The sequence below is a fragment of the Lutzomyia longipalpis genome, chromosome 2 (assembly GCF_024334085.1).
Source record: "Lutzomyia longipalpis isolate SR_M1_2022 chromosome 2, ASM2433408v1".
NCBI classification, from domain to species: Eukaryota; Metazoa; Arthropoda; class Insecta; order Diptera; family Psychodidae; genus Lutzomyia; species Lutzomyia longipalpis.
In genome coordinates, this window is record NC_074708.1 from 38,080,067 (window position 1) to 38,097,213 (window position 17,147).

Consider the following 17,147-nt stretch of genomic DNA (forward strand, 5'->3'; position numbering starts at 1 on the left):
GATATATGTAATATCGCATAATACATAATGTTCATTATTTATTCAAGTTGATTGCTGCTTGAATTTATATTCTTGTACTCCCTCAACATGACGAATTATTGAGAGGAATGAAAGTCATTTAAAAGCTTACAAAAGATCGATTTTTTCGGTGTATTAAATTTTCTAAATCTCTCCTAGTTTTGACCATATAGTGTACGGCAGCATTGTCCTGGTGTTATGTATATTTTAATCGATAGTCAGACGGAAATTATAATGCAAAAAGCAGTGCAATCTAAAATGCAAGATTGCGTGGGTGAGATACCCTGTACTGGCGGAAGCTGTAGGAAAATTGTAAAACACGAAAAGTTGGCACAGAAAGGCCAAGAGCGGGGTGCTGTACGTATACATTTTCTCAGTAGGAAGAATTTAGCTGTGAGAGAAAATATTTATGACTTTACTACATGGGTGAAGAGCGAGACAGACCAGAGGAACTCTGACTCTAATTTATGACGATCAATTCGAATATCTCGTGCACGATACGAGAAACTTGCAATAAATCTCGTGAATAACTGTCTGGGCCTCTCTCTTGGTGCTATCATCTTGCGAAGACCATTTGAGAATCCCTCACTTTACTTGTGGGGTGGCATACTTATGTATATACCGGCAAATTTGTCCTTTCAGCACCCACACCGACCCTTGAATTGAATATCCCATGGCCAAAATTATATTTCACCTACACGAGGAGTTTGTGAGAAAAATCACTTTTTATCATGAAACATATTGGCCCCGAGTAATATTCTTGCAGATTTTTCACCCATCAATTCTCGTGCAAATTTCTCACCAATTTCAATGCTGTGAGGCATCCTGAAAAATCTTTCCCGAATCTTTCATCCCTGGATTTCCGCATGTTCCATGAAAGTCTCCCGAATGTGTCATACTAAATTGTGAAAAATATCTTCATAGAGCTTTCATTAAATTCCAACATATGTATGTATGTAGGTAGCCTGGGTAGGTATCTTCCAAATAAACTATGTGCCATTTATCTTTGGAAAATTCAGACAATTTTCTTTCTAATTAATTTTTGGTTTTTAATCATTTTACTGCTCGTTTATTTTCTTTTAATAAATTAAATGAATTTTTCTTCTTCTCAATAGGACTTTCTTGTTATTTTTTAAATAAAAATTAAACGTTTCTTTAAATAATTTAAAGAAGAGAATGAACTCTACCATTATTATTATGCTAAAGGCATGCTCAAGCCAAGAATTATTTTCTGGTGAATTTATTTTATTTTTTCTATGCAAACAGTGCATGTCTGAGCATCAACAATTTAGCATAAAATTTAAATATCCATAACTCTTAAGTGGGGGTATATGTATGTATGTATATGTATGAAAATGAACTTACCCAAGAATCTTGTCTAATTCATCATCGTCATCCATCCCCTCACCCGTACTCATGGCGACGTTCCACTTATTTGTCGGGATGACCCCTTTGGACTTGAAAGTCACCACAGGATGATGATTTACGATGGCATCGCCATTCACAACGGGCAGTACATTGCGCTGCTTCGAGAAGGCATTGTACACACGTGGAGCATCACCAAGGCCCGAATCTGAATCGAGGATGGTATCAATTGGTTGCTGATGGAGGTAGAAGCCACCCTGGGTGGGTTTCGTGTTCACAATGACACCAGAATAGGCATTGTTGAAGGTGTACTTGTTGCTACCGGCATTCCCATTTGCATACTGCAGATTCTTCCGCTGATTGTAATTGCCAAGAAGATTAATTTCACCATTTTGACCAACCACCGGGCCAAACCCATTGAGATTCGCACTATTCTTCAGCTGTACCGTGGAACCCGTATTGGCTGCACTCACATTCGGTGCTACTTTCACCACCTTCTTCGGCTCACCCACATAATACATCCGTGCTTGGTTATTCATCTCCTGCTGCACGTCGGGATTGTTATTGGAATGAACCTTCGGTACGAGCAATTGTGTGACATTCATGCAATTCTCCAGCGAGTGATCCCCCTGGGAGACATTTGAAGATGGCACAGTGCGATAGTTGGACAGCACCGGGCTCTGTGGTCTCGGCTTGGCCATCTCAAAGTACGGATACTTGAGCGTTTGCTGAGCCGTGGGACGCTTCTCGGCGTCCCATCTGAGGAAATCCTCCAGCACATGGCGTGCTGGATCTGTGGCACGACTAACAATGGATTCAAGGGGAATTTTTGAACATGCTGGGAATTGAAAGTGAATTGCAGCGGCTAATCGATGACCCTCTGGCCAGTCATCCTGTATTGAGAGAGAGAGGAAAAACACAAACCAATGATTTATCAATGATTCAAATGGTTGTGAGTACTTATTTGGGAAATGAAGTGATTTTGATGAGTTTTCCACACACAAAAAAAAATATTCCCCAAAATACAAATTTTCAATCAATATCCAAATTCCAAAAGGCCATTAAACAACTTTTCCATTCGACGGGGAATTAATTAAAGTTCATTTAAACTGAAGCATCATAACCAATGGAAGAGGTGCTTTAAAATTCCACATATTACAGCTAAATGTTGTACATAATTTGTGTGTTTGATACCTATAATTTATGAATAATTGAATTGATGGCTTTGAAAGCTTTAAAAATATATCGACTGTCCCATTTTGTATGAGAGCTTGAAAGCTTTACTAAAAAAATCTTTTTTGTAAAAATCAATTTTCTAATTTTAGAAGAATTATTAGCCCCTTTTCGAGAATATTAAATATTCAAAAATAGTCTGAAAATAACCATTTTGCTTCTTTAAAATTTATTATCATTTTATACATAGCACAGAAGGATTTTCTTTTTGTTGGGAGAAATGTGATAACTTCACAAGCTTGAGGAGGGACAAGAAATTTAATCCCCTTTGGAATTTAGCATAGAAATATTTGAGAAAATATGGGGAGAAAGGAAAATTTTCTAAGCAAAACATAATTCCTTTAAGAGGAACTTCCGTGAAAATTGAGGAAAATCTGTTAGAAAATTCAACTTACCTTCTCTGGAGTTCCCAAAACGGAACAAATCTTAAATAGTTGATCTACTTCGCTGGTACCGGGAAAGAGTGGGCGGAATGTGTACAGTTCAGCCATGATGCATCCAACAGCCCAGAGATCAATGGCTGACCCATACTTGGTTGAGTGCAGGAGGACTTCAGGTGCTCTGTACCATCGTGTAGACACGTAATCAGTGAATGGTGGACGTGAACGGATTTCACGTGCTAGACCAAAGTCAGCTATCTTCACCAACTCCGGTCCTGAACAGAGGAGATTCTCAGGTTTGAGATCTCGATGGAAGAAGCCATGGCGGTGCATAAAGGCCAGCCCATTTAGCACCTGGTAGAGCATATTACGAATGGTGGATTCGGGAAAGTGCGTCTCACGATCCTTTATCAGCTGATACAGATTCTCCTTCATGTACTCAAAGACAAAGTACAGGATGTCATTCTCGCGGATGACCTCCTTCAATTTTACCACATTTGCATGCGATAGCTTCTTGAGCGACTGCGTGGGTGATATATGAACGATAAATTAGTGTTTACCCAAAATATGGAGTCAGCGTGATCAAATATTTGTCTTTATTGCGTGTCTATCGCAACATACCTTGACCTCTCGCAAATTCATCGCTTCCTCCCACGAATAGTATTTTCGCTTCATTCTCTTAATGGCCACCTTCTCGCCGGTGTCCTTACGCTGTGCGAGGACAACAGTGCCATAAGTTCCATCCCCAAGTTGATTTAGTGTTATGTACCGATTCATCTTTTTCACTATATTGCTTTTTCTCACACCACCATCTTCCACATTATTTTATATCCCTCATAGGAGTGTCCATTTCACCATCTCCATTAAAATTTGTAGCTTCAACACTGCTGAGTGATACCAACCAAGAAAACAAACCATATTTAACCCACAAAAGGATCTCACTTGGGGGATGAAACATCCACCACTATTATGTACATACATATGCGGAGCATATGGAAGGACAAAATACAAAGAGAAGATTTCTTGCAACAAGGGATTCCCTGTCTTACTACGAATTTATGTTTTATAGATTCATCCGCAAAATTGCTCGAAGATCAACTCAACATCCACTCGCCCACACACCCACCATAAGCCATACGCTGCGTACGTAGTAGAAGAAAAAATACCACGTAGAACATAAATTATGCTTAAGTTTTAAATTAGTTGCCAAATTGAGATTTACAGCATCACTCCAAAAACCACCCCCCCCCCCCAAACCCCGCCCAAACTTTCTCCGAGATCATTTCACAAATAAGGCATCTTTCAACCCCGAGCTTTCGCTCCCACGACCACTCTCCATTCCCAAGAGGAATTTTACAGATTGCTGATTATGAAGAAATCCACCTTGTCAATCGAACGACAGCAGAAAATCTCTTTTTTTTTCTCCCTCAAAGTGGCAAGAAAAAAAAGTTTAATGAATTTTCTATGAAGCTAAAAAACACGACGTGGGGTGGGGGATGGAAAAATTATATTTTACTGAAGAAATGCGCGCGGGAGATAGTGCTGAGGAAAAATTTCCTTCAACGTGATTCTCTCTTTACGGCTCGTGTATATGGAATTGCACAACATGAAAAGTGCTTGGTTACAGGACAGCAAAAACATAAAAAGAGGTAGCTAACTGCACAAAATGTTCCTCCCCAACCCAGACGGCAACTCATTCCTAATTCATGACCATTTTGTGTGCCACCTGCAAAATATCGTTTTTCGCCGATTCCAATAAAAATGAAAAGGGACTTTCGTGAATTTTTAAATACAATTTTTTCAGGTCTTTTAGCGAATGGAGCGAAAAGCAACAGTGAGGGGATAATTTGAGATTATTTTTTTCGGGGGATTTTCTTTAACCTTAGGACTGGGGAATGAATAAATAAATATATTTTGGATGTATTTTACATTTGACGTCAAGTGAAAATGAATGAGATAAATTGACAAGAAGTGGAAAATGTTAGAGAAATTAATTCTTAAATTGAATTTTCGTTTTCTTTCTTCTTTACTGTGATGAAAATTTTTTAAGCTTTAAAATTTTTAATAAAAATTGCTATGTATTACTATGGAGCTCTATTTTCAAGAAAATTAATAAAACCAAAATCCCCTACAGTTTAGTATCCATTTAATACTCAATTAAGTCCCCAAAGTTTTCCCAGAAATAGCTAGAAAACGTTCCTTAAAATTTCTTGCAAAGAAACATAAAAAAAATAGAGGATTAAATCTCACAGTTAAGAACCTGAAAGCTCCTAGAGTTTTAAACACCAAAGACAAATAATTATTTTTTGGCTGATGTTTATCAAAGAAAGGAGCTTTTACTGCCTTTCCAGGCAACAGAGCTTTTACCATTTTTATTTCAACCAACCTATACTCTGAAAGATATGTGAACCACCCTCTATAGAGCAAATGAAAGGTGCTCACAAAACCGCGTTGTTCAATGTGAAAAATATTTCCCAATTGGTGTGTGCATCTGAACACATTATTTGCATGGAACCAATTTGTGCCATGTTGTGCAATGTTGAGATGCAAAATTGAATTAAATGGCTAGCAAATACCTGACCTCTCGCCTTTTTTTTCTGGCTGCTACCCAAACCGAAAGCTATGTATTTCACTCTCTGGGAAAACTCCATGAAAGTTTTTCTTCACTCGTGTACGGAGAAAGGTATTTTTTTTTAAAATTACATGCGCTGTGGGTGGATGGGCAAGTGAACAAATTTAGGGGCAATTGAGGAAGCACAGAAAAAATAGAAAGAGGTGAGATACGACGGATGGGAAACTACAAAAAAAACTGTATAAACTAAGAACACTTTCCACTGTTTGGCGTTGAGAAAAAGGTACCTCACGGGGGATGGGGTGTGTAATTAATGCTGTGAGAGAGGAGTCACATAAAGTGGGAATTTATATGCGACACAGAATGTACAGTGAAGAGTACATTACGCTAAAAGATATGATCAAGTGTCTGGTGGACGTTGGCCAATATTTAGTGGAGCTTTTTCCTCAACTAAAAAGAAAAGCATTTTTTTTTCTATTGTACCCGAGTCCGTTTCTAAGTAACTGACTTTCAACACAACCTCTAAATTACAATAAATGACGCATGCCCAAAAGAATTGTGCTCAATATATTGTTTGGCCAAGAGTCACCACAAAGCACCCACCCTGTGTAACCCACCCCTGCCTCCTCCCGTCATCTTCCTCATGGGAGAATGCATAATTTATGTGGACACAGAGAGTGTATTATTTACCACACATATTCATCTTTCCTCTTGCCCTCTTAATTCAAGGGAAATCCTTAATTAATGACGTGAGGTGAAATTTTTAACAGGAAAACCTCTCTCTCTCTTGCTCCCTGTGGGAAGCAGAATATTATTAGAGAAAATCCACCGTCTTGCAGTGAATGTTTTCCCCCAAGGTGGCCAACAAATTCAATTTTGAACAATTAAGTCTCTCACATGCCATCCACTCCCTCCGGCAGGTGAACGTGTAATCGATATTTGGCGGCTTTTGCTTCCCAGCTGAGCATCTAATTATGTAAGAACCACAACCAAGAATTTCACCCACAAGGAAATTCAACCAAAAGGACATCAAGCATTATTTTAGAAGATATGCAACATTGTACATAACATATTGCACAATATAATGGAGATTTCCGTTCTATTGCACAATTCTCTCTCTCTCCCTTAATTGTTATGTTAAATTGTTTACTATGCCATTTATCAAAATATCCCCACCAATATGCATATCACAGCATATCGATAAAATTTAATTGTGGGTGCTGGCAGAAGTAATAGCAAACCACCAATTAATTTGGCTAAATTCCAAAAATTATAATATAGAATGAAAAGTTTTTTGCCCCAAAAAGCGCTTACCTATATACGTTCGATTTATGGGAAAGCTCACGCATTTTAATTTTTCCGTTTGAACAAGCATAAAACTCATAATTTTTACGTAGATTTTGCTGGCATGAGAATAATTTTCTCTATTAATATGTGCATAGGTAATATAAAAATTTTAGGTAGAAAACCCAAAATTTGTTTTCACATATTTCAATTCTTTTTTTTTTTCATTCGGAAATCCTTGCATCATAAATTTACACCCACATATCGTTTTTGTTGTATATGGACTACATATAGTGAAAAAAAGCTCTGTTACATTTTTCCCGCGATAAATGGGGGGTAGTAGGTAGTTTAAATAAATACAAAGGTTTGGAAAATTTATCTTCTAGTTTTTATGTATAAAAAAATATATTCTAAAACAAACTAGAAGAGATTTATGTATGCATGTCTAAAACTAAATAAAGAGTCGAATTGATGTGCTCTCGTGATTTTTTCGTAGAAAATAGAGGCCAAATATCAGAATTAACAAAAAAAACTGAAAAAGGATGTTGAGTAATAAAGAAGTGGAGTCTTGTATTAATTTGGAGAATATTTGTTCATTCATGAGGTTTAGGTTCGATTAATTAATTACCCTGAAGAAGGACTAAAAGTGTCCGAAATGCCACTTTTAACCCAGATTAGTCCATTAAGTGCCTACGCTAAGGAGATTTTATTTGTTGCCTTTGAGTTCCAAATTAAGCCAAATTAGGCTTCAAAAATTTCTTTTTTTTTTAAATCAAATGTATTCAGTTCAAAACAGAGTTTGAAAACTTTTTCCGTGACATTTAAAGAATTTTCTTTCAGAATTGATTTATCTAGAACATTTTAAAGTAATACAAAAATTAAAACCAGTGCTCTCTGAGCGAAAATTTGAATTTAAGCATTCTTACACTCATGAAGTTCTAACTTCAGTGCTTAGCATTCTAAGCAGAAAAAACTGATTGTTCTTTAGGAATTTTCCTGGGAGAAATTTTCTTAGAAATCTGATTTTGGTGCCTGAATATGACTTTTCCACTTTCGCATCATTTAAAGTTTCAATTCAATTGTAAATTAGAATGATATTTTGTAAAAATTATTTTAATTTTTAACATTTGACCTTTGCACAGTACAAGAATAAATCTGAAAATAAATTATTCTTTATGATTTTCGAATGAAAATTAAAGAAAAAACTCCCTGAACACATTCGGGTTAACTAAACAAAATAACTAAAAATTCTAATGGCTGAATAATTAGCTCATTATGGAAAGGTAAAGTCATGAAAAAAATCATGTTAGGTATGTTAAGCAAAATATATATCGCTCACAGTTCCACTTTGCCACACATTCACCTACTTCTAAATGTTTTTTTGCCACAATTTTACGACCTGAGAAAAATACTTGGGCTTCAGCATGATTCACACAAACTAAGTCACTGTAAAAGAGGTGAATACATTGAAGGTATATACCTGTCATTCGATTTTCCCCCAGGGAAAAGGGTGTGGGTTACAAAACAAACCCCCGTATTGTTCACAAAATCTATGTATTGATTTCTGGTGAGCTCTATTCCGCACTAAATCATCCTTCGCATACGGCACATTACCTACACACGCATTTAATCCTTTCCATCAACTTTTTTTCATGATTTTTTTTTCACAGGATATTGAAAAAATGCTGGAAAATATTATTTGGTATAAAAAATATGCGGGTCATGGGGGTGGTTGTGTGTAGAAAGGGGGCAAAACCTGGAACACCGTTTGAGGATGCAAAAAAAAATCTGCACACAATACTGCAAATGCCGGGTACGGTAAAATCCCACAAAATTCCCTTGTTTCATTGATAAAATTGAATATTCAATGAACTCTTTTTTTACAAGGAAGCAAACTACACAGAAATCCTCTCTTTGATGTGCGTGGGAGTTGTGGGTGCATTTGAAATGTTTCAAACCAAATTTTTTAACCATTGTCACCACCAGTAATCGCACTGCACGAATGTCCCGCACTACCCGCGCTTTAGCATAATTTTTTATATTCCGATGAACAATTTTAAAGCACAAACAATCACTAAAACACTTTACATAATACTCCTTTGTGGCTGTTAATGCTCAACCAGCTCCCACACACACAGCAACATTTAATTTTTCGACATGTGGGTGGGGTTGCATTCATTAGAATTCACTGCGGGGAATATTGGCAAGAATCACTTTTGTGGGAAGAATCCTGTGGTTGCCACAGGGTTTTTGCTATGTAGCTCGCACGAAGATTTGGTATTAAGGATGAAATGTAAATAGTTCGGTGTACCCCAAGCTCGTGACTCGCACATTAAAATTTGAAATAAATAGCAAAATCCCCGAAATTTCGGGGGGTCGGAGTTAGCCAAGTCTCTATGGTGAGAATGGTGTGTTTATTGAACAAACGCTTCCAAAATACTGGGGCGCTTTGTGAGTAGGTAACACAATCCACGTACATAGTCGCTTAATACCTTCTTCAGTGACTTTTCATACACGAAAACACCCCCATCGTGAGTTGTTGTGTACTGTTGTACAGCCCTATTGAGTCCAGTGTCGGTGTGGTCTGGTGAATTAAACATTAAGGGGAAATTTTTTGTCCTTCCATTTGTTGGACTCTTTCTTAAGTACCGCATTTTCCTTTTTTGCCTCACATATAGGTACTTTATTTTCTTCATTCGTGAGTGCTTTATATTTGAAAATTTTGTGTCATACATCGATTTTTCTTTGGGACATCAACTGCCGGCATATTGTATATAGCTAGAGTGATTATCTACATATATAGCACCCAACGTACACATAATCTACAAGTGGACCAACATTCTCGGGGTTACAATGGAATCTGCAGTCATTGATCCAGGTGTTATCAATGAGAAAATGCTCCGTAGTGCCATTGAGGAACAAGGATACCATGGCGAAGCACAGAGATTGTCGCAGTTGGAGCCCATTAATTACGCCAAAATTACAAGCATTCGACTAGAATTTCTAAGTATGCAAAACTTTCTTCTCTCAACCTACCCAAAATGAAAAGTTTCGCCATCCCTCTCTCTCTCCCCACCCTGCACATCTCCCAGAGTCTCATCTATATCCGGATCAAACCGCACACTTAAATCCCTCCCGCACCACCTATTTCCTCCATGGCGCACACATGAGTACAATAGGAGCCGGCATATTCATATTTCTATGATATTATCCAAATCCACCCACACCCTGGCACATGATATGCTTAGATTTTAATAATGTTATAAAGTGAAGCAATGGAAATTGGATTTGATGCTCCTACATAGTGTGAATCGGTGTGAAATTTAACTGTGAGATAATTTATTGCAAGTAGCGTGAGATTCAGACAAATATTCCTTCAAACCCCCTCAACCAAATTACCTGCAATTGTCGGTTTCCTTAAAGCTATTCAATACATATATATAAATGTAATTGGAACTTGCTAAAATGGCCAAACTTTATATGTTTCCGAATGGTATGAAATTCATAAACTTTTCCTATGAAATTCAAGTAAATAATGTATGTGTGTGTATTGATGCTACGAAGTTTATATGTTGCTAATTGCAACAAAAAGTTTTATATGCCACAATTTTATGCTTTAAACATTTTCTCAAAGCTCTGCAATGGAGACGCCTGGTTGCAATTAAATGACTTTTGAGTTGCAATTATTTCTAAATCATTCATAATATTATTTCTAATTTGTTTCGTGAAATTTTAAAATATTTTGCACATAGAAAATAATAAATATTTAATGAGCATAATTGGCATATTCTGCTACCTCTGTCCATAGCATAAAAGGAAAACTTTTATTGAAGGAGACATTGAAGTAGCATGAAAAGCGCATCAACAACAATAAACACAGCATTATACATGTACCATACTACATAACATATTCCATGACTACCAGAGGAAATGGAATTATTGTGAAATAGTTTAAATTGAATGAATAGATACGGAAACTAATATAGAATTTACCCCTCAATATATTGAAATTCCTTCATTTCAAGCCAAAACTATCATGGAAATCATAAGAAAGTTTGAGCAAACTTCTGCTTTGTAATGTCTTAGAAATTTAAATATTTGTGGCCATAAACAATGTTTCTTCTAGGGCTCTTAAAATTCTTGTTACAATAAATTATGATTGTACAAATAAGACACAAAAACAATTAAAGGAAAAAAACCTTAACTTTCTTTGGGAAAAACTTTATGTAAGCATTTGAGAAAATATTCAATGAGCTAATGAGATAAATGTCCTTGAATTTAATCACGCCAGTAATTATTAAGTATCCACGTAAAGGTACATAAAGGTAGAACAAGAAGCAAAAAATAGAAAAATAAATGGTCAATTTTTTCTTAATCTTTTTCAATTTAACAATCATTGATTGAGCACAAAATGTATAAATTACTAATAAGAAATGGATTTACGTTCATTCGCATACTTCACGCAAGAACTCCATCAAGAAGTTTGATTCACAGAAAATCACTTAATTGCAAGAAAACGACTACCTAGCTGAGAGGAATTTTCAATGTGCAAACCTTCAATTAAATCGTGCATTTTCTTCTCACAAAAGAATTTTTTCCATCCTCAACTCATTTAGTCAATGGAACGTTGCTATTGTTTTGGGCGTTAGGGAATGTAGCTCTTGAATTATTATTGTTTCAAGCAATATTTTAAATAATAGTGTTGCCATCTTAATGAATTGAATTTTCACAACAATAAATCTTTTCCTGACTGTAACGGAATTTCCTCTTGAGCTACAATTTCATGGAAAATCGTTAACTTTGGAATTTCCTTTTGTGAATGCATTCATGAAAAATTATCCGGTTAATTTTTAATTGGCCAAAGACAATCATAATTATAAAATATTCTTATTGTATTAGATGACAAAAAACAAAGAGAATTTTTAATTAAAAAAAAAGGGATCTTTTTCATAGAAAAATGGCCATTCAAAGAATCCCAACCCTTCCTAACTTTTTTCCACAAGAAAAAGAATATTAGTTCTGATTGTAAAAATCAGGTCAGACAACTTGAATTAAAAAAAAAGAAAATCCGTGGAAAATGTATTATTATGAAATCCCTTTGTAGCGGTGAAAGGAGTTCAATCGCATTATTAATCAATTCTTGTCTGAAAATGGGATCAGACACACAGTAAAAAAAAAGTTCAGCAATACCAGCCAACAAACTATCATTTATCTAATTGAATTATATTCACCTGATTGGGCCCATATGGAGCATGACTCATTAAATTTTTGTGTCCTTTGACCTTCTCTCCTACATCCTTGTTGTCCTTGTTACCCAATGAAATATGAATGAAAGCAGTGCCTAACCTGCCTAATATTTTTTTTCTTCTTTATGTATTTTTGCTTATCAAATTATGTTGTTTGTCTTGTTAATTTTTTTTAGCATATTTTAGGAAAAAAATATACCTGAAAATATATGATGAATAGAGAAAACTGGGGTAAGTTGTAAAAAAAAATCATTTACTTTATCTACCAAAGGAAAATAAAGGAGTTTACCCTCCAGCATTGAGAAATTTTTAATGCATGGGAAAAATCGGGATATGTGTTATCTTGTAAAATAAATAAAAATCATCAAAAAACTTTAAATTTTACTTTTAGATCAGCTGAAAAAGGCCTTAAAAATTTACGTCACCATTGTGAGTTTTATCGCATTTTATCTGAATTAATGAACAATGAATACCTTGGCAAAAATCATAAAAATTCTGACGTCATTGTTCGCAATTTTGAACGAATTTTTTGCAGTCAGTTCTTAACAGATTCTAGTAGAAAATAATAAGTCTTTCAGCCAATTTCCTGATCATTTTTATCCTCCGCATTACGCGAGTTTGGAATTCGATCGATTGTCCCATACACAAACGAATAAAATCCTTTTCTTAATAAATCAAAACTTTCTTTTTCTATCTGTCTGTATAATTTCTAATGCATATTTTCCAACAAATCTTGAATAATTTGAAAAATTAATTGAAATACTTTAGAAGGACTTTAAAGAGTTTTAATTCAAAATATTTTTTTATTTTAAATCATAAAACAATTTTTTTGGAAACTCTAAATTTATTTGAGAAAAATTAAATTTAACTAAATTTAATGACCACAGTTTAATCAGTTTTCCCTAGAATCCTTAATTTAAAAATATTTTAAGATCTCTATTTCAAATCATTAAAAAATTTATTACCTACCTAATTAAATTGAAATAAAAATTAAATGGACGTACTTCAACAAGTCTCCCCTAAATTCGTTACCTATTTAAAAACTTTAATTACATCTCTCGAATAGAATTTTTTATGCTATGTATTACATTTTTTGCTATTTAATGCGAAAAATTGACATGAAATATACTCAAAAAAAAAGAAAAAGTATATTTTCCGTATTTTCGCATTTAATTCAATTGGCAGGAAAAGTTGGGGAATTTGTATTTGAAAAAGCACTATAGAGAACGAAAAATGTTGGGGGAAATGAAAGAAAATTTTGAAGAGTGAGTCCTTTGAGGTTTGAAGAGTGTACTTTTCGAGGGCTTTTCACAAACACTTTTTTCTCTCTCTCCCTCTCTCTTCCTCTAGGACAATGAATATTTAAATATGTAATGCTCCAACACTACACTCTTATATACATAATATGCCTTTTTTCCTACATTTACAGACATTCTCAAAATAGACCACTTGTGGATACTCACAAATCTCACGAAATTGTCTCTAAACTACAATAAAATAGATAAAATTGAGAATCTCCATGTGCTGACGAAGCTAACGGATTTGGATCTATCATTTAACTACATTGAGAAAATTGAGAATTTGGAGGATCTGACAAAATTGGAAGTTTTAAGTTTGTATTCGAATCGCATTGAGAAAATTGAAAATCTCCACCATCTGCAACACATGCAGATACTCAGCTTGGGACGGAATCGTATTATGACATACGATGGAATTGAGAAATTGCGTTCACTTGCAAATTTATCCGTTATCAATTTGGAAGACAATCCAATTGCCATGGATGAAGATAATCCCACGAGTGAGTATGTGGCGGCATTTCTTCCCAAAATTAAGTACTACAATTACACGCTAATTGACGATGAAACGCGTGCCAGTGCCAGAGAGAAATACTCGTAAGGACATTTTTCTAATTATCCCTGCCACGACAGAGACAAAATGTTTTGCTTGATTAATGATTCCTTCTTTTTTTTTCTTTGTAATTTTTCTTTCCCGCGCTCTTTACAACTACAAAAAAAAACAGACGAGAACTACGAAAGTTGGAGGAAATTGAAAGTGAGGAGCTAATGCAACGAGAAAAACTGCAAAAGGATACCGAAGAGGAAGTCCTTCTTGGGAAGTGTTTTGTTGAATTCCTAATTCAGCAGAAACTCTTTGATGCGCTCTTTGAACCCTTGGACAATGCCCTCAATGTCGATGAGAAGTCTTTGCAACTTCAGGAGGAGTTTAGGCAGAAGTATGTGGTCATTGCAAAGGAGCTAAGGGACATTGCTGTTCAGGAGCATGAGAGGCGTCAGGAGGAGATTCGAGCATTCAAAAATTGCATTGAAGATGCTCGCAAGGAAACACAGAGCAAGGCACAAAGGTGAAATTTTACGCTCTTCAATTGAGCCAGAATAATTTAATTTTAGGGGTGACCGGGACCAATATTTTCTAACTTTTCAGTCGAGGAAAAATTCATGGTAGCGAATATTGGAAAATTCTCTGATTCAATGCGTTTAGTAATGAAATGATTGAGCCAACCAATGGCATATCGTGCTTAAATCAATTAGATAAATCAATGATTGATTAATAGTTGACAAATAAATGAACCAGCCAATCGATTGATCAATCATTGGCCAATAATTGATCAATGTCAGGTAAATTCTAACTGCTCAATAGTTGATCATCTATGTGGATCTACATTGAATCAATATAGTTACTATCAATATTGAATCAACTACAACTCAATCAATTATAAATCATCAATTGACCAATTATTGACCAAATATTGTTCTTCATTTTTTTTTCAATCAGTTGGTCAATTTATATTCAATTATTGATCAATCAATGGTTATAAAATTGAAAGAGAAGTTTAGTAAGCAGCTACAATCAATCTCTCTCATGGAAAATCATTACAAAGTAAAGGAAAATCCTCTGACTTTATTCACCCCACTGGTGACAAAATTACCCGTCCTTTTTTTTTTCAAGAAAATCAAAATTTCAAGGGTTTAGGAAAATCTAAAAAAATAATATTTTACAGCGAGATAGAGGAAAATGGTCAAAGACAAAGTTGCTGGGCAGGAAATTTCCTATAAGAATGATTTGTCGAGGGAAATTTCTTGCTAATGACATTGACTTAATTAATCCCGGTCTCCCCTAGGTTCTTAATTTTTATAATATTTATATTTCTTTTTTTTTAACGTATTTATTGTTTTAATTTTCAAAACGATGAATTTTTAAATGTTTTTTTTGTAGAGAAACTATTTTTAAAAAAGTGATTTTAATAATTTTTTGTAATGTTTCATATTTACCCCACTCTACATTAATTCGATGAATGTTAATATCAAGCAAATTATGTAAAAGGATTTTTTTTTGCTAAAATAATTATTCCCCCTAAAATCTTTTTTGTTCAAAATTAAAAAAAAAAACTTCTCAATTTAGATTAATAGAAACATACTTGGAGGAAAAGGAAGAAAGCTCCTTGGACACATCATCCACCTCCGAACGTCTAGATGAGATGTGGAAGTCCCTCATGGAGGAGGAGGTACTCCTCTTTGAGAACATTGTAGCCGGCATTGAGGGCTTCCGCACAAGCCTGGAGAATTTAATTGGGGAATTCTTTCAACGTGCCCAGACGTGCCTGAATAGAATCCGTGAAGCTGATTCCGTGTATTTGGATGCCCTGGAGGAGGCTGTGACGGAATTTATTATGCTGAAAATCACCTCAAACCGCGAAAATGAAATCCCGGCCGATCTAAAGGATTCAGACTCCATTGCCAGCAAGATCATCCAAATGGGCCAGAGGCAGAGGCTCAAGATCGACGAAACGAAGCGTATTCTCGTTGAGAAGGCCAAGGTGTGGGTGAAGGAATTCATTGGTGAACTACATGAGGAGGAAGTGCAGAGAAATCGAAATAATATCGTTGAAATTAACTATTTCCTGGATTATGAGAGAGAAATTATTACCGAATAAAAACAAATCTTTTCTATTACTTTTTCTTCAGCTTTTCCATATACATATCCAAATGCTTTTGAATCTCCGGCTTGCGGATGTGGTTGAAGAAGGCCCAGAAATCCGGTTCACGATCCAGTGTCTCAAAGTATTTCCTCCGGAAGGATTGCTTGGTCAGGGCTCGGGCTGTTTTGGGCACTTTTGCAAAGAGCTGGAGGAATTTGGTGCATTTAGCGATTGCTTCTTCTCTTGTGTCTGCAATCTCGTCAATTAGTCCGATTTTGAGGGCTTCCTCCGTCTTGAACATTGTCCCGAGGGTGTTGGCCATCTCTGCTTCACGACGCGGAAGGACGTTGTTCATTGTAGCCATCACCCAGAGAGGTGAAACAATTCCAACTTGCGTCTCATTGAGCCCAATTGTGAAGTTTGGTCTCATCACCCGGTATTCACAGCTCATGGCCAAGAGGCATCCTCCAGCGGGGGCGTGTCCATTGATTGCAGCTGCCGTGGGGAAGGATGAATTGAACAGCTTCACCCAAACATCCTGGAATGTTGTCCAGAACTCCCTGAAGGCTGCTTCCTCGGGTCTATGCATTACAGTGATGTCCAGACCAGCACAAAAGACTGTCTCAAAGGATGAAGTCAAAATCATTCCGGAGTATTTATTCTTCTCCACAGCATCCAGCGCTGAAGACATATCCCGGAGGAGGTCAAGGTTCAGGCTATTCACTCGGGGTCTATTCATTGACACCACAGCAATGCCAGTCTTGTCATCCACCTCAGTTTTAACGAAACCCGTCGAGGCGAATCTATTGCTCCCCCGGAGAAGCAGAGGAGGGAATCTCCGGACAATTGGCAAGAACATTTTCCTGGAAAGTCTATTTATTTATTTTTTGTATTTTAAAGTGCGTTAATCATTAAATTTTACCTGAAAAATATGTATTTTTATTAGAACTGTGATAAGAGATCGAGCACTGCAGAGGTTGTTGTGGACTTTGTGCCAGCTTTCTGTCGTTCGTCACAGAGTCGAATTTAGCACAAAAAAATTGCGACTTGTTTGTCTTACCGAGTTTTACATAAAACATACAAGATAAAATTATGTGTTTTCATTATAAATT

General features: G+C 35.8%; 3 protein-coding genes across 3 annotated transcripts; 1 reads left to right on the plus strand and 2 right to left on the minus strand.

Moving 5' to 3' along the window:
* Positions 1–1,358: 1,358 nt before the first annotated feature.
* Positions 1,359–3,892, minus strand: LOC129791172 (serine/threonine-protein kinase dyf-5). The gene is made up of 3 exons (XM_055829207.1): positions 3,618–3,892; positions 3,012–3,518; positions 1,359–2,276 (listed from the first exon to the last, which is right to left on the minus strand). Exons 1-3 carry the CDS (start codon positions 3,771–3,773, stop codon positions 1,380–1,382), a joined length of 1,560 nt encoding a protein of 519 aa, XP_055685182.1. The 5' UTR covers positions 3,774–3,892; the 3' UTR covers positions 1,359–1,379.
* A 5,470-nt stretch (positions 3,893–9,362) lies between these two features.
* On the plus strand, positions 9,363–16,075 carry LOC129791173 (dynein regulatory complex subunit 3). Its single transcript, XM_055829208.1, has 4 exons — positions 9,363–9,859; positions 13,528–13,990; positions 14,119–14,460; positions 15,519–16,075. The coding sequence occupies exons 1-4, from the start codon at positions 9,706–9,708 to the stop codon at positions 16,048–16,050; spliced, it is 1,491 nt and encodes a 496-aa protein (XP_055685183.1). The 5' UTR covers positions 9,363–9,705; the 3' UTR covers positions 16,051–16,075.
* On the minus strand, positions 16,037–17,048 carry LOC129791176 (enoyl-CoA delta isomerase 1, mitochondrial-like). The gene is made up of 2 exons (XM_055829222.1): positions 16,958–17,048; positions 16,037–16,898 (listed from the first exon to the last, which is right to left on the minus strand). The coding sequence occupies exon 2, from the start codon at positions 16,892–16,894 to the stop codon at positions 16,067–16,069; it is 828 nt and encodes a 275-aa protein (XP_055685197.1). The 5' UTR covers positions 16,895–16,898; positions 16,958–17,048; the 3' UTR covers positions 16,037–16,066.
* Positions 17,049–17,147: the final 99 nt, after the last annotated feature.